The sequence below is a fragment of the Heptranchias perlo genome, unplaced genomic scaffold (genome assembly GCF_035084215.1).
Source record: "Heptranchias perlo isolate sHepPer1 unplaced genomic scaffold, sHepPer1.hap1 HAP1_SCAFFOLD_554, whole genome shotgun sequence".
Taxonomy (NCBI): Eukaryota; Metazoa; Chordata; class Chondrichthyes; order Hexanchiformes; family Hexanchidae; genus Heptranchias; species Heptranchias perlo.
In genome coordinates, this window is record NW_027139575.1 from 8,892 (window position 1) to 35,154 (window position 26,263).

Below are 26,263 nucleotides of genomic sequence, written 5' to 3' on the forward strand. Positions count from 1 at the left end.
TCTCACTCGCACATTCTCTCTCTCTCACTCACACATTCTCTCTCTCACTCACACATTCTCTCTCTCACTCACACTTTCTCTCTCTCACTCGCACATTCTCTCTCTCTCACTCACACATTCTCTCTCTCACTCACACATTCTCTCTCTCACACTCACACATTCTCTCTCTCACTCACACATTCTCTCTCTCACTCACACATTCTCTCTCTCACTCACACATTCTCTCTCTCACTCACACATTCTCTCTCTCACTCACACATTCTCTCTCTCTCACTCACACATTCTCTCTCTCACTCACACATTCTCTCTCTCTCACTCACACATTCTCTCTCTCACTCACACATTCTCTCTCTCACTCACACATTCTCTCTCTCTCACTCACACATTCTCTCTCTCACTCACACATTCTCTCTCTCTCACTCACACATTCTCTCTCTCACTCACACATTCTCTCTCTCTCACTCACACATTCTCTCTCTCACTCACACATTCTCTCTCTCTCTCACACATTCTCTCTCTCTCTCACACATTCTCTCTCTCACTCACACATTCTCTCTCTCACTCACACATTCTCTCTCTCACTCACACATTCTCTCTCTCACTCACACATTCTCTCTCTCACTCACACATTCTCTCTCTCACTCACACATTCTCTCTCTCACTCACACATTCTCTCTCTCACTCACACATTCTCTCTCTCTCACTCACACATTCTCTCTCTCTCTCACACATTCTCTCTCTCACTCACACATTCTCTCTCTCTCACTCACACATTCTCTCTCTCTCACTCGCACATTCTCTCTCTCTCACTCACACATTCTCTCTCTCTCTCACACATTCTCTCTCTCACTCACACATTCTCTCTCACACTCACACATTCTCTCTCACACTCACACATTCTCTCTCTCTCACTCGCACATTCTCTCTCTCTCACTCACACATTCTCTCTCTCTCTCACACATTCTCTCTCACACTCACACATTCTCTCTCTCTCTCACACATTCTCTCTCTCACTCACACATTCTTTCTCATGTATTTTCTCTCTCTCTCACGCACACGTGCAAACAACTCCTGCCGATACAAAATCGCCCCCCTGTGGTGCAGTTCCCACAGAATGCCCCCACTGAAGGGCAGGAGATGGGGGCAGTGTCGCACTCACCTCCTGACTGTCCGCAGCAGTGCGGACCTGGCCTCGTTATGGAACGTGATGATGATGCTGGTGGCTGGCAGGTTCGCGCTGTAGTGCTGCATGGAGCATCTGTGAACAGAGAAGGGGAAAAAGCAACAGGGACATCATTGCAATAAAACTGCAGACACGAGAAATCTGGAACAAAATTGGAGAGAGCCAGGAACATTCAGCGGGTCAGTCAGCATCAGTAGGGAATCGATAGATTAACGTTCTCGGTGTGGACCCTTCGTCAAAACTGAGAAATAAGAAGTGGACAAGTGTCGTAATACAATCAGAAAATTGGGAGGGGGAGAAATCGAGATAGAAACATCGAGATACCCAGGGAGGAGTCATGAGAGGAGTGAGGTAGTGGATCATCCGATCAACTGACGGGCAGAAGCTTTTAGATGTTGAAGAAACAAAGGAAAGTGTGAAGAGTTAATGAGAGGCCTGGGGAAATGGGAGAGATGGAAAGTCAAGGAGACGAGGGTCAGGTGTGAAATTAGAACAGGTTTGGAATTGAGGTGTCGCTGAAATCTAAAGAGGCTGAAGTCAATGCTCAGAGCAAAGAGTGCCACAGAGAGAGAGGCCATTCTCTTATTATTGTTCTGGAACTTTCTGCTGATTCAACTAATGCTCAGATCAAGATGCAGATACAGCACGAGCAGTAACTTGGGAATCTTTAACTGGAGGTGTCCCCGTGCAGTTCAGTGTTACTGTTTCGCAGTAACTTTATAAATCACCATTTAAACGACAGGTTACCATGGCAATGTACCAGGTGCTCGCTGGGATAGTAAGTCTGGTGATCAGACCCGGTGAATAAACTCCGTTCCTTTTTAACAAATAGAGTGTAGAAACGGTAATGTCTCTGTCCGAGCGATTAATTGGAAGTATCGAATTCCCCTCTCTCTCCGGTCTCTTTAAATAAACAGATTAGTGATCACCGTGTAGGTTGTACACAGGGCAATCTGGTTAACGGGCAGAAAACAGTGATACAGTAACATCACTGGTCACCTGATGGGAGGGTTAATCGTGGAGCTCAGAGCCTCCCATTCACACTGCTGGGACCACTGGAAAATCAGGATCACCGTAAGATCACAGAATCATAGAAATTTACCGCACAGAAGATGGCCATTCGGCCCATCGTGTCTGTGCCATCTGAAAGAAAAAGAGCTATCCAACTTAATCCACTTTCCAGCACTTGGTCCGTAGCCCTGTAGGTCACGGTACTTCAGGTGCACATCCAGGTACTTTCTCAATGAGTTGAGGGTTTCTGCCTCTACCACCACTTCAGGCAGTGAGTTCCAGACCCCCACCACCCTCTGGGTGAAAAGAATTCTCCTCAGCTCCTCTCTAATCCTTCTACCAATCACTTTGAATCTGTGCCCCCTGGTTATTGACCCCTCTGCTAAGGGAAATAGGTCCTCCCTATCCACTCTATCTTGTCCCGCCATAATTTTGTAGACCTCAATTAAATCTCCCCTCAGCCTCCTCTGTTCCAAAGAGAACAACCCCAGCCTATCCAATCTTTCCTCATAGCTAAAATTCTCCAGTCCTGGCAACATCCTCGTAAATCTCCTCTGTACCCTCTCTAGTGCAATTACATCCTTCCTGTAATGTGGTGACCAGAACTGAACACAATACTCAAGCTGTGGCCTAACCAATGTTTTATACAGTTCTAGCATAATCTCCCTGCTCTTATATTCTATGCCTCGGCTAATAAAGGAAAGTATCCCATATGCCTTTTTAACCACCTTATCTACCTGTCCTGTTACTCTCAGGGATCTGTGGACATGCTCTCCAAGGTCCTTCTGTTTCTCTACACCTCTCAGTATTCTCCAATTTATTGTGTACTCCCTTGCCTTGTTTGCTCTCCCCAAATGTATTACCTCACACTTCTCCGGATTGAATTCCATTTGCCACTTTTCTGCCCACCTGACCAGTCCATTGATATCTTCCTGTAGTCTACAGCTTTCCTCCTCACTATCAACCACACGGACAATTTTTGTATCATCTGAAAACTTCTTAATCATGCCCCCTACATTTAAGTCCAAATCATTGATATAAACCACAAAAAGCAAAGGACCTAGCACTGAGCCCTGTGGAACCCCACTGGAAACAGCCTTCCAGATACAAAAAGACTTGTCGAACATTACCCTTTGCTTCCTGCCACTTTCTCTTGGATCATTGCCATGGTAACCTGTCGTTTAAATGGTGATTTATAAAGTTACTGTGAAAGAGTGACACTGAACTGCACAGGGACACCTCCAGTTAAATATTCCCAAATTACTGCTCGTACTGTATCAGCATCCTGATCACTTTCCCTTTTGACCAGTCTGCCATGTGGGACCTTGTCATAAGCCTTGCTAAAATCCATGTAGACTACATCAAATACACTACCTTCATTGATCCTCCTTGTCACCTCCTCGAAAAATTCAGTCAAGTTAGTCAGACACAACCTTCCTGTAACAAATCCACGCTGACTGTCCTTGATTACTCCGTGCCTTTCTAAATGACGATTTATCCTGTCCCTCAGATTGTTTCCAATAATTTACCCACCAGCGAGTTTAGACTGACTGACCTATAATTATTCAGTCTATCCCTTTCTCACTTCTTAAACAATGGTACAACGTTAGCAGTCCTCCAATCCTCTGGCACATGCATGTAGCCAGGGAGGATTGGAAAATGATTGTTAAAGCCTCTGCTATTTCCTCCCTGGCTTCTCTTAATACCCTGGGATACATTTCATCCGGGCCTGGTGATTTATCTACTTTCAAAGATGCTAATCCTCTTAATACTTCCTCTCTCACTATGTTTATCCCATCCAATATTTCACACTCCTCCTCCTTAACTACAATGCCTGAATTGTGAAGACAGATGCAAAGTATTCATTAAGAACCAAACCCACATCTTCCACCTCCACACACAGGTTACCCTTTTTGGCCCTACTCTTTCCTTAGTTATCCTTTTGCTCTTTATGTATTTATAAAACATTTTTGGGTTTTCCTTGATTTTACTTGCCAGTATTTTTTCATGCCCCCTCCCTTTGCTTTCTTAATTTCATTTTTAATTTCATCCCTGCACTTTCTATACTCCTCGAGGCTTTCTGCAGTATTGAGCTCTCGTGTCTGACATAAGCTTCCCTTTTTTGCCTTATCTTACCCTATATGCTCCTTATCATCCAGGGGGCTCTAGACTTGGCAGTCCCACCCTTTTCCTTTGTGGGAACATGTTTACTCTGAACCCCTTCAATCTCCCCCGTGAACGCCTCCCACTGCTCTGACACTGAGTTACCGAGAGTGGGCACTTTAAACACAGCGCCTGATTCTCCGATCTGCATTCTGTTGAGTTAGGCTCGATTTCAGGGTCGTTATCAGTAAGTACGCAGGTGCATTTATATAGCGTCTTTCACATCGTCAGGACGTCCCAAAGGTCTTTACAGCCAATAAAGTACCTTTTGAAGTGTAGTCACTGTTGTAATGTAGGAGACGCAGCAGCCAATTTGAACACAGTATGATCCCACAAACAGCAATGAGATTAGTGAGCAGGGTTGGTGATGTTGGTTGAAGGATAAATATTGACCAGGACACCAGGGTGAACCCCCCTGGTCTTCTTCAAAATAGTGCCATGGGGTCTTTTACACCCACCTGAGAGGGCAGATGGGACCTCGGTTTAACGTCTCATCTGAAAGACGGCACCTCCGACAGTACAGCACTCCCTCAGTACTGCACTAGTGTGTCAGCCTGGATGATGTGCTCAAGTCCCTGGAGTGGGACTATAAACACACGACCTTCTGACTCCGAGGCCAGATTGTTACCCACTGATCCACGGCTGACACAGGGGTATTGTCACTGCCGGTAAAGCAAACTGAAGTTCAGGCAGGGAGGTGAACAGAGATTTAGGCCACGGTATTAACGGAGAGGTGGGAAGGGAGCGGGGGTGACTGCCAGCGGCTGGGAAACCTGGAAATACGGGAAAGGCGGAGGTCCGACCGAATTTAATGGCAGGACCTCATTAGAATTTTTAAATTCCGTTTCTCGCCAGGCAGCCGGCCAGATAGAGAGGCTGGCCACCGGCGAGGAGGCCTGCTGTACAAGGCCGCAGGGAAACAGAAGGGAGGGAGAAATCGAGCCAGGGATGGGGGGGAGATCGTGGGGGGGGGGGGGGGGCGGGAGAGATCACGGGGGAGGAGATCGCGGGGAGGGGACAGATCGCGGGGGCGGAGATAGTGGGTGAAGATCGTGGGGAGGGTAAAGATCGCGGGGGAAAGATAGCAGGGGAGAGATCGCAGGGGAGAGATCGCAGGGGAGAGATCGTGGGGGGAGATTGCAGAGGGAGGAGATCGTGGGGGGAGGAGATCGCGGGGGAGGAGATCGCAGGGGAGGAGATCGCGGGGGAGAGATCGCGGGGGAGAGATCACGGGGGAGGAGATCGCGGGGAGGGGACAGATCGCGGGGGCGGAGATAGTGGGTGAAGATCGTGGGGAGGGTAAAGATCGCGGGGGAAAGATAGCAGGGGAGAGATCGCAGGGGAGAGATCGCAGGGGAGAGATCGCAGGGGAGAGATCGCAGGGGAGAGATCGCAGGGGAGAGATCGTGGGGGGAGATTGCAGAGGGAGGAGATCGTGGGGGGAGGAGATCGCGGGGGAGGAGATCGCAGGGGAGGAGATCGTGGGGAGGGGACAGATCGGGGGGGAGGAGATCGTGGGGAGAGCTTGCGGGGGGAGATTGTGGGGGGAGATCGCGGGGAGGGGACAGATCGGGGGGGAGGAGATCGTGGGGAGAGCTTGCGGGGGGAGATCGTGGGGGGAGATTGCGGGGAGGGGACAGATTGGGGCAGGAGGAGATTGCGGGGGGGAAGATTGTGGGGAGAGATCACGGTGGGCATGATCGCGGGGTAGAGATTGCAGGGGGAGAGATCAAAGGTGGAGATCGCAGGTGAGGAGATCGAGGGGGAGAGATCGCAGGGGGAAAGATCTTGGGGGAGAGATCGAGGGGGGAGAGATCGCAGGGGGTGAGATCGAGGGGGGAGAAATTGAGGGGGGAGAAATCGAGGGTGGAGAGATCGAGGGGGGAGAGATCGAGGGGGGAGAGATCGAGGGGGGAGAGATCGAGGGGGGAGAGATCGCAGGGGGTGAGATTGAGGGGGAGAGATCGCAGGGGAGAGTTCAAGGGGGGAGAGATCGAGGGGGGAGAGATCGAGGGGGAGAGATCGCGAGGGGAGAGATCACGGCGGGTGATCGAGGGGGGAGAGATTGAGGGGGGGAGATCGAGGTGGGGAGATCGAGGGGGGAAGAGATCGCAGGGGGGAGAGATCGAGGGGCAGAGATCGCAGGAGGAGAGATCGCGGGGGGAGAGATCACAGGGGGAGAGATCGAGGGGGAGAGATCGCAGGGGGAGAGATCGCAGGGGGAGAGATCGAGGGGGAGAGATCGCAGGGGGAGAGATCGCAGGGGGAGAGATAGAGGGGGAGAAATCGAGGGGGAGAGATTGAGGGGGAGAGATCGCAGGGGGAGAGATCGCGGGGGGAGAGATAGAGGGGGGAGAGATAGAGGGGGGAGAGAGATAGAGGGGGAGAGATCGAGGGGGAGAGATCGCAGGGGGAGAGATCGCAGGGGGAGAGATCGAGGGGGAGAGATCGCGGGGGAGAGATCGCAGGGGGAGAGATCGAGGGGGAGAAATCGAGGGGGAGAGATCGAGGGGGGAGAGATCACAGGGGGAGAGATCGCGGGGGGAGAGATAGAGGGGGAGAGATCGAAGGGGGAGAGATCGCAGGGGGAGAGAACGAGGGGGGAGAGATCGCAGGGGGAGAGATCGCAGGGGGAGAGATCGAGGGGGGAGAGATCGAGGGTGAGAGATCGAGGGGGAGAGATCGCGGGGGACAGATCGAGGAGGGAGACATCGAGGACGGAGAGATCGAGGGGGGAGAATCGAGGGGATAGAGATCGAGGGGAAGAGATCGAGGGGGAGAGATCGAGGGGGGAGAGATCGCAGGGGGAGAGATCGCGGGGAGAGAGATCGCGGGGGGAGAGATCGCGGGGGGAGAGATTGGAGGGGGGAGATCGCAGGGGGAGATCGCAGGGGGTGAGATCGAGGGGGAGAGATCGCGGGGGGAGAGATCGCGGGGGGAGAGATCGCGGGGGGAGAGATTGGAGGGGGGAGAGATTGGAAGGGGGAGATCGCAGGGGGAGATCGCAGGGGGTGAGATCGCAGGGGGAGAGATCGCAGGGGGTGAGATCGAGGGGGAGAGATTGGAGGGGGGAGAGATCGAGGGGGAGAGATCGCGGGGGGAGAGATCGCAGGGGGAGAGATTGGAGGGGGGAGAGATCGAGGGGGGAGAGATCGCAGGGGGAGAGATCGCAGGGGGTGAGATCGAGGGGGAGAGATCGCAGGGGAGAGATCGCGGGGGGAGAGATCGAGGGGGAGAGATCGCAGGGGGAGAGATCGCAGGGGGTGAGATCGAGGGGGAGAGATCGCGGGGGGAGAGATCGAGGGGGAGAGATCGCGGGGGGAGAGATCGCGGGGGGAGAGATCGCGGGGGGAGAGATCGCGGGGGGAGAGATTGGAGTGGGGAGAGACTGGAGGGGGGAGTGTTCGAAGGGGGTGAGATTGAGGGGGGTGAGATTGAGGGGGGAGTGATCGCGGGGGGAGAGATCGCGGGGGGAGTGATCGAGGGGGAGAGATCGCGGGGGGAGAGATCGCGGGGGGAGAGATCGAGGGGGAGGGATCGCGGGGGGAGAGATCACGGGGGGAGAGATCGCGGGGGGAGAGATGCGGGGGGAGAGATCGCGGGGGAAGAGATCGAGGGGGAGAGATCGCGGGGGGAGAGATCGCGGGGGGAGAGATCGTGGGGGGAGAGATCGAGTGGGAGAGATCGAGGGGGAGAGATCGCGGGGGGAGAGATCGCGGGGGGAGAGATCGCGGCGGGAGAGATTTGCGGGGGGAGAGATGCGGGGGGAGAGATCGAGGGGGAGGGATCGCAGGGGGAGAGATCGAGTGGGAGAGATCGAGGGGGAGAGATCGCGGGGGGAGAGATCGCGGGGGGAGAGATCGCGGGGGGAGAGATCGAGGGGGAGAGATCGCGGGGGGAGAGATCGCGGGGGGAGAGATCGCGGGGGGAGAGATCGCGGGGGGAGAGATCGAGGGGGAGAGATCGCGGGGGGAGAGATCGCGGGGGGAGAGATCGAGTGGGAGAGATCGCGGGGGGAGAGATCGCGGGGGGAGAGATCGCGGGAGGAGAGATCGCGGGGGGAGAGATCGAGTGGGAGAGATCGAGGCGGAGAGATCGCGGGGGGAGAGATCGCCGGGGGAGAGATCGCGGGGGGAGAGATCGAGTGGGAGAGATCGAGGGGGAGAGATCGCGGGGGGAGAGATCGCGGGGGGAGAGATCGAGTGGGAGAGATCGAGGGGGAGAGATCGCGGGGGGAGAGATCGCGGGGGGAGAGATCGAGTGGGAGAGATCGAGGGGGAGAGATCGCGGGGGGAGAGATCGCGGGGGGAGAGATCGAGTGGGAGAGATCGAGGGGGAGAGATCGCGGGGGGAGAGATCGCGGGGGGAGAGATCGCTGGAGGAGAGATTTGCGGGGGGAGAGATGCGGGGGGAGAGATCGAGGGGGAGGGATCGCGGGGGGAGAGATCGAGTGGGAGAGATCGAGGGGGAGAGATCGCGGGGGGAGAGATCGCGGGGGGAGAGATCACGGGGGGAGAGATCGAGTGGGAGAGATCGCGGGGGGAGAGATCGCGGGGGGGAGAGAGATCGAGGGGGAGAGATCGCGGGGGGAGAAATCGAGGGGGAGAGATCGCGGGGGGAGATCGCAGGGGGTGTGATCGAGGGGGGAGAGATCGAGTGGGAGAGATCGAGGGGGAGAGATCGCGGTGGGAGAGATCGAGTGGGAGAGATCGAGGGGGAGAGATCGCGGTGGGAGAGATCGAGTGGGAGAGATCGCGCGGGGAGAGATCGCGGGGGGAGAGTTCGCGGGGGGAGAGATCGAGGGGGGAGAGATCGCGGGGGGAGAGTTCGCGGGGGAGGAGAGGCGATCGTGGTGGTGGGAGAGATCCCAGCAGGTTTGCTTGGGGGTCTGGGGGTCCTGAGCACTCCTTCTCCTCCTGGCCCAGTACCTGCTGGATTCGCAGTTACTGCCTCTCTTTTGCTTTCCCAAGCCTTGAGAAACCCGGCCCACAGCTCTTAAATCCACTTGACTGCCAAAATCTAATACATGGAGACTCATTAACATATTATAATTACCGACCCACCTATTGAGAGCGGGTTATTGGCCTTCCCCAGTTAAACCGGAAGTCTGGGGCGGGCTGGGGTCACCTTTCTTACTTTGAACAATTTAACCCTCTCGCCCATCACTGTCCCACCTGTCCCGGGGAGTTAAAATTCCCCCTTTTGATTTCACTACACAGAGGACATGGACTGTGCGGAGACTGCAGAGGGAGCCTCTGTCAACCCCAGAGCACGAATTGGGAACGTCATGATGAAAAATTGCGTTCCTGCCTTCACTCATCGTGGCCCCACCACTGAGAGCAGGAACGCGACAGACTACAGGGGGAAATGGGATCCAACATCCCCCAGTCTGAGGGCTCTCCAACTCAGGCTGCCTTTGTACGGCCTACTTTAATGGGTTATTAAAACACTCTCAGTAACGCCATCAATGAGGTGAAGGGTTACACTTCAACCTTAACCTGTTGCACAGTCACCCCAATTTCCCTTGCAGTTTCCTGACTGACCCAGCTCTGTGTTCTCTGTGTTCTCTGAGTTCCCTGTGTTCTCTATGTGCTCTGTGGTCTGTGTTCTCTATGTGCTCTGTGTTCTCTATGTGCTCTGTGTTCTCTATGTGCTCTGTGTTCTCTATGTGCTCTGTGTTCTCTATGTGCTCTGTGTTCTCTATTTGCTCTGTGTTCTCTATGTGCTCTGTGGTCTGTGTTCTCTATGTGCTCTGTGTTCTCTATGTGCTCTGTGTTCTCTATGTGCTCTGTGTTCTCTATGTGCTCTGTGGTCTGTGTTCTCTATGTGCTCTGTGTTCTCTATGTGCTCTGTGTTCTCTATGTGCTCTGTGTTCTCTATGTGCTCTGTGGTCTGTGTTCTCTATGTGCTCTGTGTTCTCTATGTGCTCTGTGTTCTCTATGTGCTCTGTGTTCTCTATGTGCTCTGTGTTCTCTATGTGCTGTGTTCTCTATGTACTCTGTGCTCTCTATCTGCTGTGTTCTCTATGTGCTCTATGTGCTGTGTTCTCTATGTGCTCTGTGTTCTCTATGTGCTGTGTTCTCTATGTGCTCTGTGTTCTCTATGTGCTCTGTGTTCTCTATGTGCTGTGTTCTCTGTGTGCTCTGTGTTCTCTATGTGCTCTGTGCTCTCCATGTGCTCTGTGCTCTCCATGTGCTCTGTGCTCTCTATCTGCTGTGTTCTCTATGTGCTCTGTGCTCTCTATGTGCTCTGTGTTCTCTATGTGCTGTGCTCTCTATGTGCTCTGTGTTCTCTATGTGCTGTGTTCTCTATGTGCTCTGTGTTCGCTATGTGCTCTGTGTTCTCTATGTGCTGTGTTCTCTATGTGGTCTGTGTTCTCTATGTGCTGTGTTCTCTATGTGCTCTGTGTTCTCTATGTGCTCTGTGCTCTCTATGTGCTCTGTGCTCTCTATCTGCTGTGTTCTCTATGTGCTCTGTGCTCTCTATGTGCTCTGTGTTCTCTATGTGCTGTGTTCTCTATGTGCTGTATGTTCTCTATATGCTCTGTGCTCTCCATGTGCTCTGTGCTCTCCATGTGCTCTGTGCTCTCTATCTGCTGTGTTCTCTATGTGCTCTGTGCTCTCTATGTGCTCTGTGTTCTCTATGTGCTGTGCTCTCTATGTGCTCTGTGTTCTCTATGTGCTGTGTTCTCTATGTGCTCTGTGTTCTCTATGTGCTCTGTGTTCTCTATGTGCTGTGTTCTCTATGTGGTCTGTGTTCTCTATGTGCTGTGTTCTCTATGTGCTCTGTGTTCTCTATGTGCTCTGTGCTCTCTATGTGCTCTGTGCTCTCTATCTGCTGTGTTCTCTATGTGCTCTGTGCTCTCTATGTGCTCTGTGTTCTCTATGTGCTGTGCTCTCTATGTGCTCTGTGTTCTCTATGTGCTGTGTTCTCTATGTGCTGTATGTTCTCTATATGCTCTGTGTTCTCTATGTGCTCTGTGTTCTCTATGTGCACTGTGTTCTCTATGTGCTCTGTGTTCTCTACGTGCTCTGTGCTCTCTATGTGCTCAGTGTTCTCTATGTGCTCTGTGCTCTCTATGTGCTCTGTGTTCTCTATGTGCTGTGTTCTCTATGTGCTCTGTGCTCTCCATCTGCTGTGTTCTCTATGTTCTCTATGTGCTCTGTGTTCTCTATGTGCTCTGTGTGCTCTGTGTTCTCCATGTGCTCAGTGTTCTCTATGTTCTCTATGTGCTCTGTGTTCTCTATGTTCTCTGTGTTCTCTATGTGCTCTGTGGTCTGTGTTCTCCATGTGCTCTGTGTGCTCTCTGTGTGCTCTGTGTTCTCTATGTTCTCTGTGTTCTCTGTGTGCTCTGTGTTCTCTATGTGCTCTGTGTTCTCTATGTGCTCTGTGTTCTCTGTGTTCTCTATGTGCTCTGTGTTCTGTGTTCTCTATGTGCCCTGTGTTCTCTATGTGCACTGTGTTCTCTATGTGCTCTGTGTTCTCTATGTGCTCTGTGTTCTCTATGTGCTCTGTGCTCTCTATGTGCTCAGTGTTCTCTATGTGCTCTGTGCTCTCTATGTGCTCTGTGTTCTCTATGTGCTGTGTTCTCTATGTGCTCTGTGCTCTCCATCTGCTGTGTTCTCTATGTTCTCTATGTGCTCTGTGTTCTCTATGTGCTCTGTGTGCTCTGTGTTCTCCATGTGCTCAGTGTTCTCTATGTTCTCTATGTGCTCTGTGTTCTCTATGTTCTCTGTGTTCTCTATGTGCTCTGTGGTCTGTGTTCTCCATGTGCTCTGTGTGCTCTCTGTGTGCTCTGTGCTCTCTGTGTGCTCTCTGTGTTCTCTATGTGCTCTATGTTCTCTGTGTTCTCTGTGTGCTCTGTGTTCTCTATGTGCTCTGTGTTCTCTATGTGCTCTGTGTTCTCTATGTGCTCTGTGTGCTCTATGTGCTCTGTGTTCTCTATGTGCCCTGTGTTCTCTATGTGCTCTGTGTTCTCTATGTGCTCTGTGTGCTCTATGTGCTCTGTGTTCTCTATGTGCTCTGTGTTCTCTTTGTGCTCTGTGTTCTCTATGTGCTCTGTGTTCTCTGTGTGCTCTGTGTTCTCTATGTTCTCTGTGTTCTCTGTGTTCTCTGTGTGCTCCGTGCTCCCTGTGTTCTCTATGTTCTCTGTGTTCTCTGTGTTCTCTGTGTGCTCCGTGCTCCCTGTGTGCTCTGTGTGCTCTATGTTCTCTATGTGCTCTGTGTTCTCTATGTGCTCTGTGTTCTCTATGTTCTCTGTGTTCTCTACGTGCTCTGTGTTCTCTATGTTCTCTGTGTTCTCTATGTGCTCTGTGTTCTCCATGTGCTCTGTGTTCTCTACGTGCTCTGTGTTCTCTATGTTCTCTGTGTTCTCTATGTTCTCTGTGTTCTCTATGTGCTCTGTGTTCTCTATGTTCTCTATGTTCTCTGTGTTCTCTATGTGCTCTGTGTTCTCTATGTTCTCTATGTTCTCTGTGTTCTCTATGTTCTCTGTGTTCTCTATGTTCTCTGTGTTCTCTATGTGCTCTGTGTTCTCTATGTTCTCTATGTTCTCTGTGTTCTCTATGTGCTCTGTGTTCTCTATGTTCTCTATGTTCTCTGTGTTCTCTGTGTTCTCTATGTTCTCTATGTTCTCTGTGTTCTCTATGTGCTCTGTGTTCTCTATGTTCTCTATGTTCTCTGTGTTCTCTATGTGCTCTGTGTTCTCTATGTGCTCTGTGTTCTCTATGTGCTCTGTGTTCTCTATGTGCTCTGTGTTCTCTATGTGCTCTGTGTTCTCTATGTTCTCTGTGTTCTCTATGTTCTCTGTGTTCTCTATGTGCTCTGTGTTCTCTATGTTCTCTATGTTCTCTGTGTTCTCTATGTGCTCTGTGTTCTCTATGTTCTCTATGTTCTCTGTGTTCTCTATGTTCTCTGTGTTCTCTATGTTCTCTGTGTTCTCTATGTGCTCTGTGTTCTCTATGTTCTCTATGTTCTCTGTGTTCTCTATGTGCTCTGTGTTCTCTATGTTCTCTATGTTCTCTGTGTTCTCTGTGTTCTCTATGTTCTCTATGTTCTCTGTGTTCTCTATGTGCTCTGTGTTCTCTATGTTCTCTATGTTCTCTGTGTTCTCTATGTGCTCTGTGTTCTCTATGTGCTCTGTGTTCTCTATGTGCTCTGTGTTCTCTATGTGCTCTGTGTTCTCTATGTGCTCTGTGTTCTCTATGTGCTCTGTGTTCTCTATGTTCTCTGTGTTCTCTATGTGCTCTGTGTTCTCTGTGTTCTCTATGTTCTCTGTGTTCTCTATGTGCTCTGTGTTCTCTATGTGCTCTGTGTTCTCTATGTGCTCTGTGTTCTCTGTGTTCTCTATGTGCTCTGTGTTCTCTATGTGCTCTATGTTCTCTATGTTCTCTATGTGCTCTGTGTTCTCTATGTGCTCTGTGTTCTCTATGTGCTCTGTGTTCTCTATGTGCTCTGTGTTCTCTATGTGCTCTGTGTTCTCTGTGTTCTCTATGTGCTCTGTGTTCTCTATGTGCTCTGTGTTCTCTATGTGCTCTGTGTTCTCTGTGTTCTCTATGTGCTCTGTGTTCTCTGTGTTCTCTATGTGCTCTGTGTTCTCTATGTGCTCTGTGTTCTCTATGTTCTCTATGTGCTCTATGTTCTCTATGTGCTCTGTGTTCTTTATATGCTCTGTGTTCTCTATGTGCTCTGTGTTCTCTATGTTCTCTATGTGCTCTGTGTTCTCTATGTTCTCTATGTGCTCTATGTTCTCTATGTGCTCTGTGTTCTCTGTGTTCTCTGTGTTCTCTGTGTTCTCTATGTTCTCTGTGTGCTCTGTGTTCTTTATATGCTCTGTGTTCTCTATGTTCTCTATGTGCTCTGTGTTCTCTATGTTCTCTATGTGCTCTGTGTTCTCTATGTTCTCTATGTGCTCTGTGTTCTCTATGTTCTCTATGTGCTCTGTGTTCTCTATGTTCTCTGTGTGCTCTGTGTTCTCTATGTGCTCTGTGTTCTCTATGTTCTCTATGTGCTCTGTGTTCTCTATGTTCTCTATGTTCTCTGTGTGCTCTGTGTTCTCTATGTGCTCTGTGTTCTCTATGTTCTCTATGTGCTCTGTGTTCTCTATGTTCTCTATGTGCTCTGTGTTCTCTATGTGCTCTGTGTTCTCTATGTGCTCTGTGTTCTCTATGTGCTCTGTGTTCTCTATGTTCTCTATGTGCTCTGTGTTCTCTATGTTCTCTGTGTGCTCTGTGTTCTCTATGTGCTCTGTGTTCTCTATGTTCTCTATGTGCTCTGTGTTCTCTATGTTCTCTGTGTGCTCTGTGTTCTCTGTGTGCTCTGTGTTCTTTATATGCTCTGTGTTCTCTATGTGCTCTGTGTTCTCTATGTGCTCTGTGTTCTCTATGTGCTCTGTGTTCTCTATGTTCTCTATGTGCTCTGTGTTCTCTATGTTCTCTGTGTGCTCTGTGTTCTCTATGTGCTCTGTGTTCTCTATGTTCTCTATGTGCTCTGTGTTCTCTATGTTCTCTGTGTGCTCTGTGTTCTCTGTGTGCTCTGTGTTCTTTATATGCTCTGTGTTCTCTATGTGCTCTGTGTTCTCTGTGTTCTCTGTTATGAATGGGAGATTATCAGATGCTCCTTGCACGACACTATCCTCTAGACTATTCCCTCAAGGTGTTGGCCGTGGCTCAGTGGGTTGCACTCTCACTGTGGAGTCAGAAGGTCGTGGGTTCAAGTCCTGCTCCAGAGATATTAAACTGAGGTCCTGTCTGCCCTCTCAGGTGGATGTAAAAGATCCCATTGTGCTATTTGAAGAAGAGCGGGGGAGTTCTCCCTGGTGTCCTGTTCAATATTTATCCCTCAACCAACATCACTAAAACAGATTATCTGGTCATTATCACCTTGCTGTTTATGGGATCTTGCTGTGCCCAAACTGTCTGTTGTGTTTCCAACATTACAACAGTGACTACACTTCAAAAGTACTTCATTGACTGACGTGCTTTGGGACGTCCTGAGGTTGTGAAAGGCACTGCATGAATGCAAGTCTTTTCTTTCTTTCCTTCTCCGAATATCAATGGGACTGTGTCCCTGTTTACCTGCATCAACTCTGGGAGAGGCGATCGTAGACTGGCACAGGGAGGACCCATTTGCCCAATGCAGTTACTTGTTCCACTGTCACAGGGAGGGGGTGGGAGATATAAGGACACACCAAGCCCCTCCTCCCCCCAAGAGTCTTATCTGAAATGTTCTAGCTCGATAGTTGGTCAGGAACGAGCCATTACCTGTGAAGATCACAGCTGTCGATGAGCTCATTAGAGTCGGTTTGAGGAATAAGTGAAAGCGACAGCTCCTTCTCTCTGACTGACTGACTGGGCCGACGTGTGAGGTGGCCGGTGGGAATGTCATTTTCTGGAGGAATAATTACTGAGGAGATGTGCTGAGCCAATTATGTCTAAACGTCAAGGAAGGATCAGCTCAGAGCTTTCAGCTAAATCACCCTGTCTTGGCCAAATTTCATTATTATTTAAATATCTGATTGGTGTGTGACACAATTGTCCGGAACGAAAATTGGAACAAAATATCTCAGCAGAATAAATTGGGGGTTGGCCGGGATTCTGGGCCCCCCTTCCCCCTACACCTCCCCCACGACCCCCCCCCCGGGACCTGATATTCAGTCCAGTTCAGGGCTAACAGGACGCTGTCTGGCAGGATCCCCAAGTAGAATGGGTTGGTGAAGAAGGTGTCAGCCATGGTTCAGTGGGCAGCACTCTTACCTCTGAGTCAGAAGGTTGTGGGCTCAAGTCCCACTCCAGAGACTTGAGCACAGAATCTAGGCTGACACTCCCAGTGCAGTTAAACCGAGGCCCTGTCTGCCCTCTCAGGGGGATGTAAAAGAGCTCACAGCATTACTTGGAAGAAGAGCACGGGGAGTTCTCCCTGGTGTCCTGGACAATATTTATCCTTCAACCAACATCACTAAAAAACAGATGATCTGATCATTTCTGTTTGTGGGATCTTGCTGTGCGCAAATTGGGTGCTGTGTTTCCTACGTTGCAACAGTGAGTACACTTTGAAAGTACTTCATTGGCTGTAAAGTGCGTTGGGACAGGTGGTGAAAGTTGCTGTAGAAATACAAGTCCCTTCTGTCTTTCTATATCATGGTCTCTCGAGGAGAGATTGCCAATTCATGACGAAGGGATGCAGTTCTGTGCCCACACATACTAGGGGTGAGCTGGGGCAACTGGAACTCAAATCACAGAGGACCTGGAGAACCAGGAGAGAGAGTGAGAGAGAGAGAGAGAGAGAGGAGTCTACCCGCCCCCCACCCCCGTCACTGTGAGCTGGATTTGAACGCAGGATCTGGAGGTAAAGGGACAGCATCAGACCCTGTGTGTCCATCATTGATGTCACTGTTTTTTATCCTTTCTTCCTCCTTCCCTGAAGGCAGGGAACACAGTTCCAATCCCCACCCTCTGGCACCTTGCCATTCGAATGCAAGCCCAAACAGTGTGAGTGCTGGAAGTTATTCAACCATGGCAGGCATCACAGCCGAGCCCGATCCTGTCCTCAGCTGTCCCCAGCCCACCTGCGCTCCCTCTATCCAGGGTTGCTGGATGGAGATGAGGAGTGGAGGCCCTGGCTGTCTTTGCCCTCCCTCCCTCCCTTCCCGAGCCTATGGTGCTGAGGCAACTACAAGCTGAGCTCAGATCAGCACTGAGGCAGCAGACTGGGTCCGGTGGTTGTTTTACTGGACTAATAATCCAGAGAATGTGAGTTCACATCCCACCACAGGCAGTTTGAGAATTTGAATTCAGGTTTGAAAACGTCTGGAAATAAAAAGCTGATATCAGTAAAAGTGACCGTGAAACTGTTGGATTGTCGTAAAAACCCAACTGGTTCACTAATGTCCTTCAGGGAAGGAAACCTGCCGTCCTTACCCCGGTCTGGGCCTATATGTGACTCCAGTCCCCACACCAATGTGGTCGACTCTTAACTGCCCTCTGCCTAGCGAGCCACACAGTTGTATCAAAACCACTATCAGAAGGCCCACCATCACCTTCTCAGGGTAACTAGGGATGGGCAAGCAATGGGGGCTTTGCCAGCTACATCCACATCCTGAGAATGAATAAATAAAGGCTAAAACCTCGGGTCTTCTGGTCTGTGTGGCCCCTAGTACCAGACTGGGCAGCATATTTACCCACTCAGCATCCTACAGAATGTACAGCACAGAAACAGGCCACTCGGCCCAACTGGTCGATGCCGGCGTTTTTGCTCCACACGAGCCTCCTCCCACCCCTCTTCATCTCTGCCCATCGACATATCCTTCTATTTCCTTTTCCCCTCATGTGTTCATCTAGCTTCTCCTCAAATGCACCTATGTTGTAATGCATTTGGAGGATTACCAAGGTGCGAGAGTTTTGTGCAACCTCAGAGTTGGCTGCTTCGTACCGTCACAGTGCGATGAGACAACGAGATGCCAATGTGAAGTACCTGTAATGTCTGGTGTCCCTGATCCCCCGATTGCTGGGGACCCTCCCACTCTCTCGGTGGTTGAATGCGTACAGTTTGTAAGGGTCCTCACCGGCTTTCCACCGTTTAGCATCAAGGTATCTCTTCTCATCGAAGGTATCAAACTGCTCTTCAGAGTCCACCAGGAAGTCCTGCTCAGGGAAATAAGGTCGTTCAGGGTTATGGTAGAGTAGCGGTTATGGTAGAGTAGCGGTTATGTTACTGGACTAGTAATTTAGAGAACATGGGTTCAACTCCCCCCACGGGCAATTTGAGAATTTGAATTCAGTATATTAAAAAAATGTGGAAATGAAAAGCTGATGTCAGTAAAAGTGAGCATGAACTGGGCACTCGTCCACCAGAACTGGCACCAGTCACCACAGCACACAGCCTCTGGGATAAGGTGTCTCCCATGGAGGCACAGGAGCCAGCCATTGATATGTAAGTGAGGGAAACTTTGTTCACCCACCGCACATCCTGGAAAGTCCACTGGGGTCGGTGGCAGAGATTTCCGGCAGGTGTGATCTTGACATAATTGCTGAGATCACAGGCCCTTGACGTTCAGGGCCTGAGTCTTTACGCAACAGAATAATTCAATACTGACGATATATTCAAGGTAGTGACCAATCTAATCCCTCATCATGTATTACTCTCCTGCCAATCGATATAATCAGCATTACTGCGCTGGCTTGTAACCCAGACGTCACAGCGCACAGTGTTCCCTCCACCACCACCACAACCTATGTTGACCAGTACATCTCCATTAACCTGACCAGTACATCTCCATTAACCTGACCAGTACATCTCCATTAACCTGACCAGTACATCTCCATTTACCTGACCAGTACATCTCCATTAACCTGACCAGTACATCTCCATTAACCTGACCAGAATATCTCCATTAACCTGACCAGTACATCTCCATTAACCTGACCAGTACATCTCCATTAACCTGACCAGTACATCTCCATTAACCTGACCAGTACATCATGTATCTAGCCAGCCCCTTCTTGGATTACCTAGTATTTTCTTCTGTTCCCCTTTGACCTTGGTCATGTCCTCCACCATGTGCCTTGACTCTTCACCTTCTCAATAAAGGGATATTTGGAGGGAAATTGTCAATGTGCAGAGAATCACGGACACTTCCCTTGGGGTTTTCTGATAAACTGTGGACTTAGAAAATTCCATCTGCAGAATACCAGGAATTCAGGGCCAACCAAGAGTCTACACTCAAAGTGACCACACCAAGGAGAACAGTACTGAACATGTCTGGAGTCTGGCTACATTAGGGTAGTCTCTTTCTTTCTACCCTCCAGTGAGGCCATTTTTAATAATAAAATAGTTGCTTGCAGGAGAGTCATTGCTATTTGAAGCAGAGACTAAAAGAGTGTCTCTATAGCTTAAATATTTTTTTGAATGCTATAATATTGTGCTGAGGGTGGGCTGTGTATCCATGTAAATAGCTCCTTGAATTGCCTGAGGCAGTCAGCCAAGATTCTCCACTCTACAAGTGATGATGTGACACTCTCCCGGCAGAGTCTATTAAACATGTCATTGAGTTGCACAAGTGTAAGTGGATTGACACCAGAGGTCAGAGAGAAGGCTGCAGACCGTACCAAGGTTTCAAACTCAGATTGATCTGTGAATAATGAGCTGCTGTGCCAGCGAGGATGGAATCATGACAGGAACAGTGAAGAAACCCAAAAAAAAGAGCGTTTTCTGGTATTTTATGCTCATCAGTCTGAGCGATGTCAACACTGCCTTTCATTCTCTGTTGATCCAAAGTTAGTTTAAAGCCCCCTGGTATGAAACAGCGCAGGTCAAATACAGATAGAGCTTCTCCCCAACTGTGACAGTCTGACATTTCTACTTCATGCACTGCTTATTCTAATTAGTAATGTTGGAATGGGATGGTCCAATTATTCAGGGCTGTGTTATTGAATAATTCTTGCGTCCTGTTCACTGAGAACTGGGTTCAAACTATGGGGACTCTTTTCATTTAAGAGCCCGATCCCGGGGAATACCAGCACACCACCGAATGCGAGAGTAATAAGATGAGACTTCAAGGAGATTCAAACTCAGGGAGTGACAATGAACCGGAGAGTAAGTGAGTTTCTCAAAACATTTTTTAAAAACTCTGCTTAAGTTTGAAATTTTTTTCCAGGGAGTCTAACTGATCTGGGCTGACTTTAAATCCAGCTTGACAGTGCACCGGAATGAAAATCCTTGTCGTGTGAGGGAGACCCTGAGGGGATCAAGGTTCCCCTGGTTCCAAGGTTGTACTGTGACCTCTGCGTCTCTGGGATAGGCAGACAATGGGTGGAATATTTAGCCCTTAAAAAGAAGAAAGACTTTCATTTCTACAGCGCCTTTCACTACCTCAGGACGTCCCAAAGGGCTTCACAGGCATTGAAGTACTTTTTGAAGAGCAGCCAGTGTTGTAATGTAGGAAAGCCTAGTTGCTCATTAGACATACAGTCAGAGCCACTCTGTGGTAAAAGCAAGAACACTTTTAAAACATAATTGCATGGTGAAGACCCATAACTTCTTGATTTCTGTGATGTTTTATGCCGTAAAATAACACAACGAGAGTTCAATTCTTGAGCTTGGGGAGATATGAAAATATGGTCCAGACTGTTCTATTCATGGATCTAAACAAGAGAAAGAAAGAACATGCATTTCTATAGTGCCTTTCATGACCTCAGGACGTCCCAAAGTGCTTTACAGCCAATGAAGTACTTTTTGAAGTTTAGTCTCTGCTGTAATGTAGGAAACACAGCAGCTAATTTGCGCACAGCAAGATCCCACAAACAGTAATGTGATAATGATCAGATAATCTGTATTTTTAGTGATGTTGGTTGAGGGATAAATATTGACCAGGACACTGGGGAGAACTCCCATGCTCTTCTTCGAAAGAGTGCCATGGGATCTTTCACGTCCATCTGAGAGGTGTTGGGCACATATGGTGATGATAGTTGTGTATTTGGAGATACAAAGTACTTAATTAGGGTTTTGGAGTATTGGGCCCACCTGATGAATCTCGCTGACTGAGCTGTGGGTCTGAAGGCAAGTTTCCTGTCTCACAGTCGGGCTTGTCTTCCTCCTCTGATTGCTTCTACCTTTCTTCTCCTGCCTGCTCCTTTGTAGGGCAAAGTAGGGCAGGACACTGCAGGCTACAGGAATCTTGGAGACCTTTGCCTGGCAGTAAAGAAGCACACCTCCAATTTATGCAGGCATCTGAAACACTGCTTAAGCATGCCGATGATGGTGGTTAAAGCCAGCACCACATTATAGTTCTCCTCAGGCCTTGTCCTTGGACTGGTCAGTGATGTTATAAACCATGCCTGCAGTGCCTCTACTTGGTTGCCTAGCAGCCATCCCCGCAGTCTTCATTTTCCCTGGCTGCTTAGCCTAGGGAGCTCTTCAGCTGCTTCACTTGCCTTATAAGAATCTTTCCGAATTCAACAACAACTATGTGCATTTATATAGCGCAGCAAAACAACCCAAGGCCCTTCACAGAGGTGTAAGGAAAATTGGACGCTGAGTTGCAGAAGGAGAGCGACCACAGGCTTGGTCAGAGAGAGGTGGGTTTTAATGAACATCCTGAAAGAGGAGAGAGAGGTGGAAGGGGTTTAGGGGGGGAATTCCAGAACATGATCTGGGCGGCTGATGGTACAGCCACAAATGGTGGGGCGAGGGGAGGGGCGGACACACAAGAGGCATGATAAGTGCTGCATTAATGGGCCTAGTGTACAACTGGCAGTGCCCGAGAGACTTCTGGATCGCTTTCAAATAACGCTGGCACAGTGAACTGCCGTGGGACGAGGGAACCATGAGACTTGTTAGGATATTCACGTACATAATGTGGGTCCTGTGGTTGCCATCCAACTGCACGCTCGTGGAGTGAGTAGCCCATCCTATTTATGAATGGAGTACCCTGCGGGGGGGGGGGGGGGGGGGTTGGGATGCATATGGACATATGAGGACAGTCAATGATGATAGAAGTGGAGGGCGCAGAATCATAGAATCAAAGAAAGTTTACAGCACAGAAGGAGGCCATTCAGCCCATCGAGTCCGCGCCGGCTCTATATAAGAGAAATCCAGCTAGTCCCACTCCTCCGCCCTTTCCCCGGAGCCCTGCATTTTTTTCCTTTCAAGTACTTATTCAGTTCCCTTTTGAAGGCCATGATTAAATCTCCCTCCACCACCCCCTCAGGCAGTGCATTCCAGATCATAATCACTCGCTGTGTAAAAAAGTTTTTCCTCATGTCACCTTTGGATCTTTTGCCAATCACCGTAAATCTATTTCCTCTGGTTCTTGACCCTTCCGCCAATGGGAACGGTCTCTCCCTAACTACTCTGTCTAGACCCCTCATGATTTTGAACACCTCTATCAAATTTCCTCTTGACATTCTCTGTTCCAAGGAGAACAACCCCAGCTTCTCCAGTCTATCCACGTAACTAAAGTCCCTCATCCCTGGAATCATTCTAGTAAATCTATTCTGTACCCTCTCTAAGGCCTTCACATCTTTCCTAAAGTGCGGTGCCCAGAATTGGACACAATACTCCAGTTGTGGTCGAACCTGTTTCTTTTCTAAAGGTTCATCGTGACTTCCTTACTTTTGTATTCTATGCCTCTATTTATAAAGCCCAGGATCCCATATGCTTTTTTAACCGCTTTCTCAACCTGCCCTGCCACCTTCAATGATTTGTGTACATTTACCCCCAGATATCTCTGCTCCTGCACCCCTTTTAGAATTGTGCTCTCTAGTTATATTGCCTCTCCTCGTTCTTCCTACTGAAAAATATCACTTTGCATTTTTTTGCATTAAATTTCATCTGCCATGTATCCGTCCACGTCACCAGCCTGTCTGTATCCTCTTGAAGTTTATCACTATCCTCCTCACTGTTTATTACCCTTCCAAGTTTTGCGTCATCTGCAAATTTGGAAATTGTGCCCTGTACACCCATGTCCAAGTCATTAGTATCTATCAAGAAAAGCAGTGGTCCCAGCACTGATCCCTGGGGAACACCACTGTACACCTCCCTTCAGTCTGAAAAACAACCGTTCACCACTACTCTGTTTCCTGTCACTTAGCCAATTCTGTATCCATGTTGCTACTGCCCCCTTTATTCCATAGGTCATGTTCAGGCTGTTGGCTGCGTTCCAGATGGAAACAGATGGAGTCACTAACCCTGGAAAACAATGTAACAGTGGGCTGCACGAGGCAAGTGTGCACTGAAGGTTGGCAGATGTGCCGGACATTCCCATTGGAGTTGCCTTGGGACGAGCCTGCTGTGTAAAAGTTTAGTGCAGCTGTAACCTTCACAGGTTGCTGAGCGAGCCGTCCCTGTCCTGAGTTTCACATCCAGCTATGGGAGTGCTCGCACCGTTCCGTTATGGACTCCTGCGGGAATCTTTGCCTCTGCGTGGAGTGCGTGTTTGAGCACAACCAGATATAATAGTCCGAATGTGGAAGGCAGCTGGGGAAAGTGCAAACGCACCTGTCTGGCATATCACCTCTGATACTCCGCCTCCTCCTCCTCCTGAACCTGCAGCTAGACATGGTTTGGTGGGCAGATAAGCACGAAAGTAGGTCAACACCCATAGTCTACTCCCCATCACTCACATGTCAAAATACTACAACTACTAACTACTAAATTCCCATCTGTCAGCTTAGCAGCGAGAATGGGGCGCGAATGAATTCACTGCACTGTTGTCAGTTCTGAACTAGCCCGGCTGCTTCAGTTGTCTGGATCCCTTTCCGTGACCAGTCACTCTGGACATTGTCTATCCAGTGTTTCCTGGATCACACGTATCTCTGTGTGCAGGGCCATGAAAGGTGTTCCAGCTCTTTCCATTCTTAAAACACACCCAAACAATCATAGTCCCCTTTCTTGGACCGTCTCGATCAGCGTTGTTTCTTGTCCAAACCATGTTCTTATTATATCATATGATTTTCGGTATCCTGGATACTCCCAGTATTCCCCTCAACCAACTTATCTCTACTGTTGGTATCCTTTGCTCCTCAACTTTCCAGCCCTCAGGTCCGTATAATAATAACATGGCGATAACCACCAATTCGTAAATTCTTTCCTTTGTTTCTACTGAAATATCTTTAGCCTTCCGTATCCTGCTTAATCACCCCAAAAGCAGCAGAAACAAGTCCAATCCTTATTGTGATGTCCTCTTCACATCTTCCACTCCCTGACAATAACCCACCAAGGTACACAGACCTTTCCAACTGTAAAAGTACCTGACTTAAAAGCAGAAAAAATGGGTCGGAGGAGACAATGGAGCCAGTGACAAAACATCCCATCATTCCCATTCTGCAGACGTGTAAATTCTCACCCATCACCCGTATGTCCCAATGCTCGGGTCAGTGGCGTGCTGATGTAAATCATAGAATCATAGAAGTTTACAACATGGAAACAGGCCCTTCGGCCCAACATGTCCATGTTGCCCAGTTTATACCACTAAGCTAGTCCCAATTGCCTGCACTTGGCCCATATCCCTCTATACCCATCTTACCCATGTAACTGTCCAAATGCTTTTTAAAAGACAAAATTGTACCCGCCTCTACTACTGCCTCTGGCAGCTCGTTCCAGACACTCACCACCCTTTGAGTGAAAAAATTGCCCCTCTGGACCCTTTTGTATCTCTCCCCTCTCACCTTAAATCTATGCCCCCTCGTGATAGACTCCCCTACCTTTGGGAAAAGATTTTGACTATCTACCTTATCTATGCCCCTCATTATTTTATAGACTTCTATAAGATCACCCCTTGACCTCCTACTCTCCAGGGAAAAAAGTCCCAGTCTATCTAACCTCTCCCTATAAGTCAAACCATCAAGTCCCGGTAGCATCCTAGTAAATCTTTTCTGCACTCTTTCTAGTTTAATAATATCCTTTCTATAATAGGGTGACCAGAACTGTACACAGTATTCCAAGTGTGGCCTTACTAATGTCTGTACAACTTCAACAAGACATCCCAACTCCTGTATTCAATGTTCTGACCAATGAAACCAAGCATGCCGAATGCCTTCTTCACCACCCTATCCACCTGTGACTCCACTTTCAAGGAGCTATGAACCTGTTTTCCTTGATCTCTTTATTCTATAACTCTCCCCAACGCCCTACCATTAACGGAGTAGGTCCTGGCCCGATTCGATCTCCCAAAATGCATCACCTCACATTTATCTAAATTAAACTCCATTTGCCATTCATCGGCCCACTGGCCCAATTTATCAAGATCCCGTTGCAATCCTAGATAACCTTCTTCACTGTCCACAATGCCACCAATCTTGGTGTCATCTGCAAACTTACTAACCATGCCTCCTAAATTCTCATCCAAATCATTAATATAAATAATAAATGGTGGTAGTTATTACCCTAGCTCCTGAGCTTGGGAGAAACCACTTCATAAGCACAAGAAAGGAGTGTCTGCCACACTGAACAGCATACAAGGCCAAATCATAGAACCAGAGAATGATACAGTGCAGAAGGAGGCCATTCGGCCCATCGTGCCTGTGCCGGCTCTTTGAAAGAGTTATCCAATCAGTCACACTGCGCTCTGCCCTTTTCCCATAACTCTGCAATTTTCTCCCCTTCAAGTATTTATCCAACTCCCTTTTGAAAGTTACTATTGAATCTGCTTCCACCGCCCTTTCAGGCAGTGCATTCCAGATCATTACAACTCGCTGCGTAAAAAAATTCTCCTCATCTCCCCAGATTTAAGGTCATTCTTTTCTATCTGTGTCATCTGGTTACTGATGGTAAATGTTGTTTGCTGCACTCCTTGCCATAGGTGAAACCACCCCGTGAGCCTTTGCAGAGCGATTTAAACCAATCAAAACCCAGGAAGGTGGTCATGTCTGATGCCGTAACTCAGAGCCCCCAACATCGTAATACTAGACCAACAAATGCAACATGAATCGTGGTGCTGCTCTAGCAACAGTCCTGAAAAATTAACTAAGGGCTTCTTAAGTTTCGTGTAAGTTTCCACCGTGTGCCCGGTGTAAATGCTCTTCCTACAGATGTTCCTTCAGGGTTGTGCAGGTGTCACTATCGGCATGTACTGCATATTTAATTTACAAATACATCGTGGCTGATCCTTCCAGTGGGACTATCAGACTGCAGCTTTCTAATAAATTATTGAGACTGGAATATTAAATATTTCAAAAGCCAGCTGCTTGTTGGTTAGAAGCACAGTCACAGACCACGAACAGGAGCAATAGGAGGCAGGAGGTGTAGGGTAGAAAGGGGCAAAGGATAGAAAGGGGGAAAGGACAGAAAGAGGGAAAAGACAGAATGAGGCAAAGGACAAATAGAGGCAGAGGCTAGAAAGGGGCAAAGGACAGAAAGGGGCACAGGACAGAAAGAGGCAAAGGGCAGAATGGGGCAAAGGGCAGAAAGGGT

At 49.1% G+C, this 26,263-nt stretch overlaps 1 protein-coding gene across 1 annotated transcript in view; it reads right to left on the bottom strand.

Moving 5' to 3' along the window:
• Positions 1 to 1,159: 1,159 nt before the first annotated feature.
• The window catches only part of LOC137315674 (polypeptide N-acetylgalactosaminyltransferase 14-like), a gene marked incomplete at its 3' end in the record, with an annotated part of 128,470 nt that continues 103,366 nt past the window's right edge, over positions 1,160 to 26,263 (bottom strand). The window contains exons 2-3 of the mRNA XM_067980183.1: positions 17,828 to 17,997; positions 1,160 to 1,258 (exon numbers count right to left, since the gene is read on the bottom strand). Coding sequence (XP_067836284.1) covers positions 1,160 to 1,258; positions 17,828 to 17,997 — 269 coding nt within the window. The remainder of the gene's footprint in view (positions 1,259 to 17,827; positions 17,998 to 26,263) is intronic.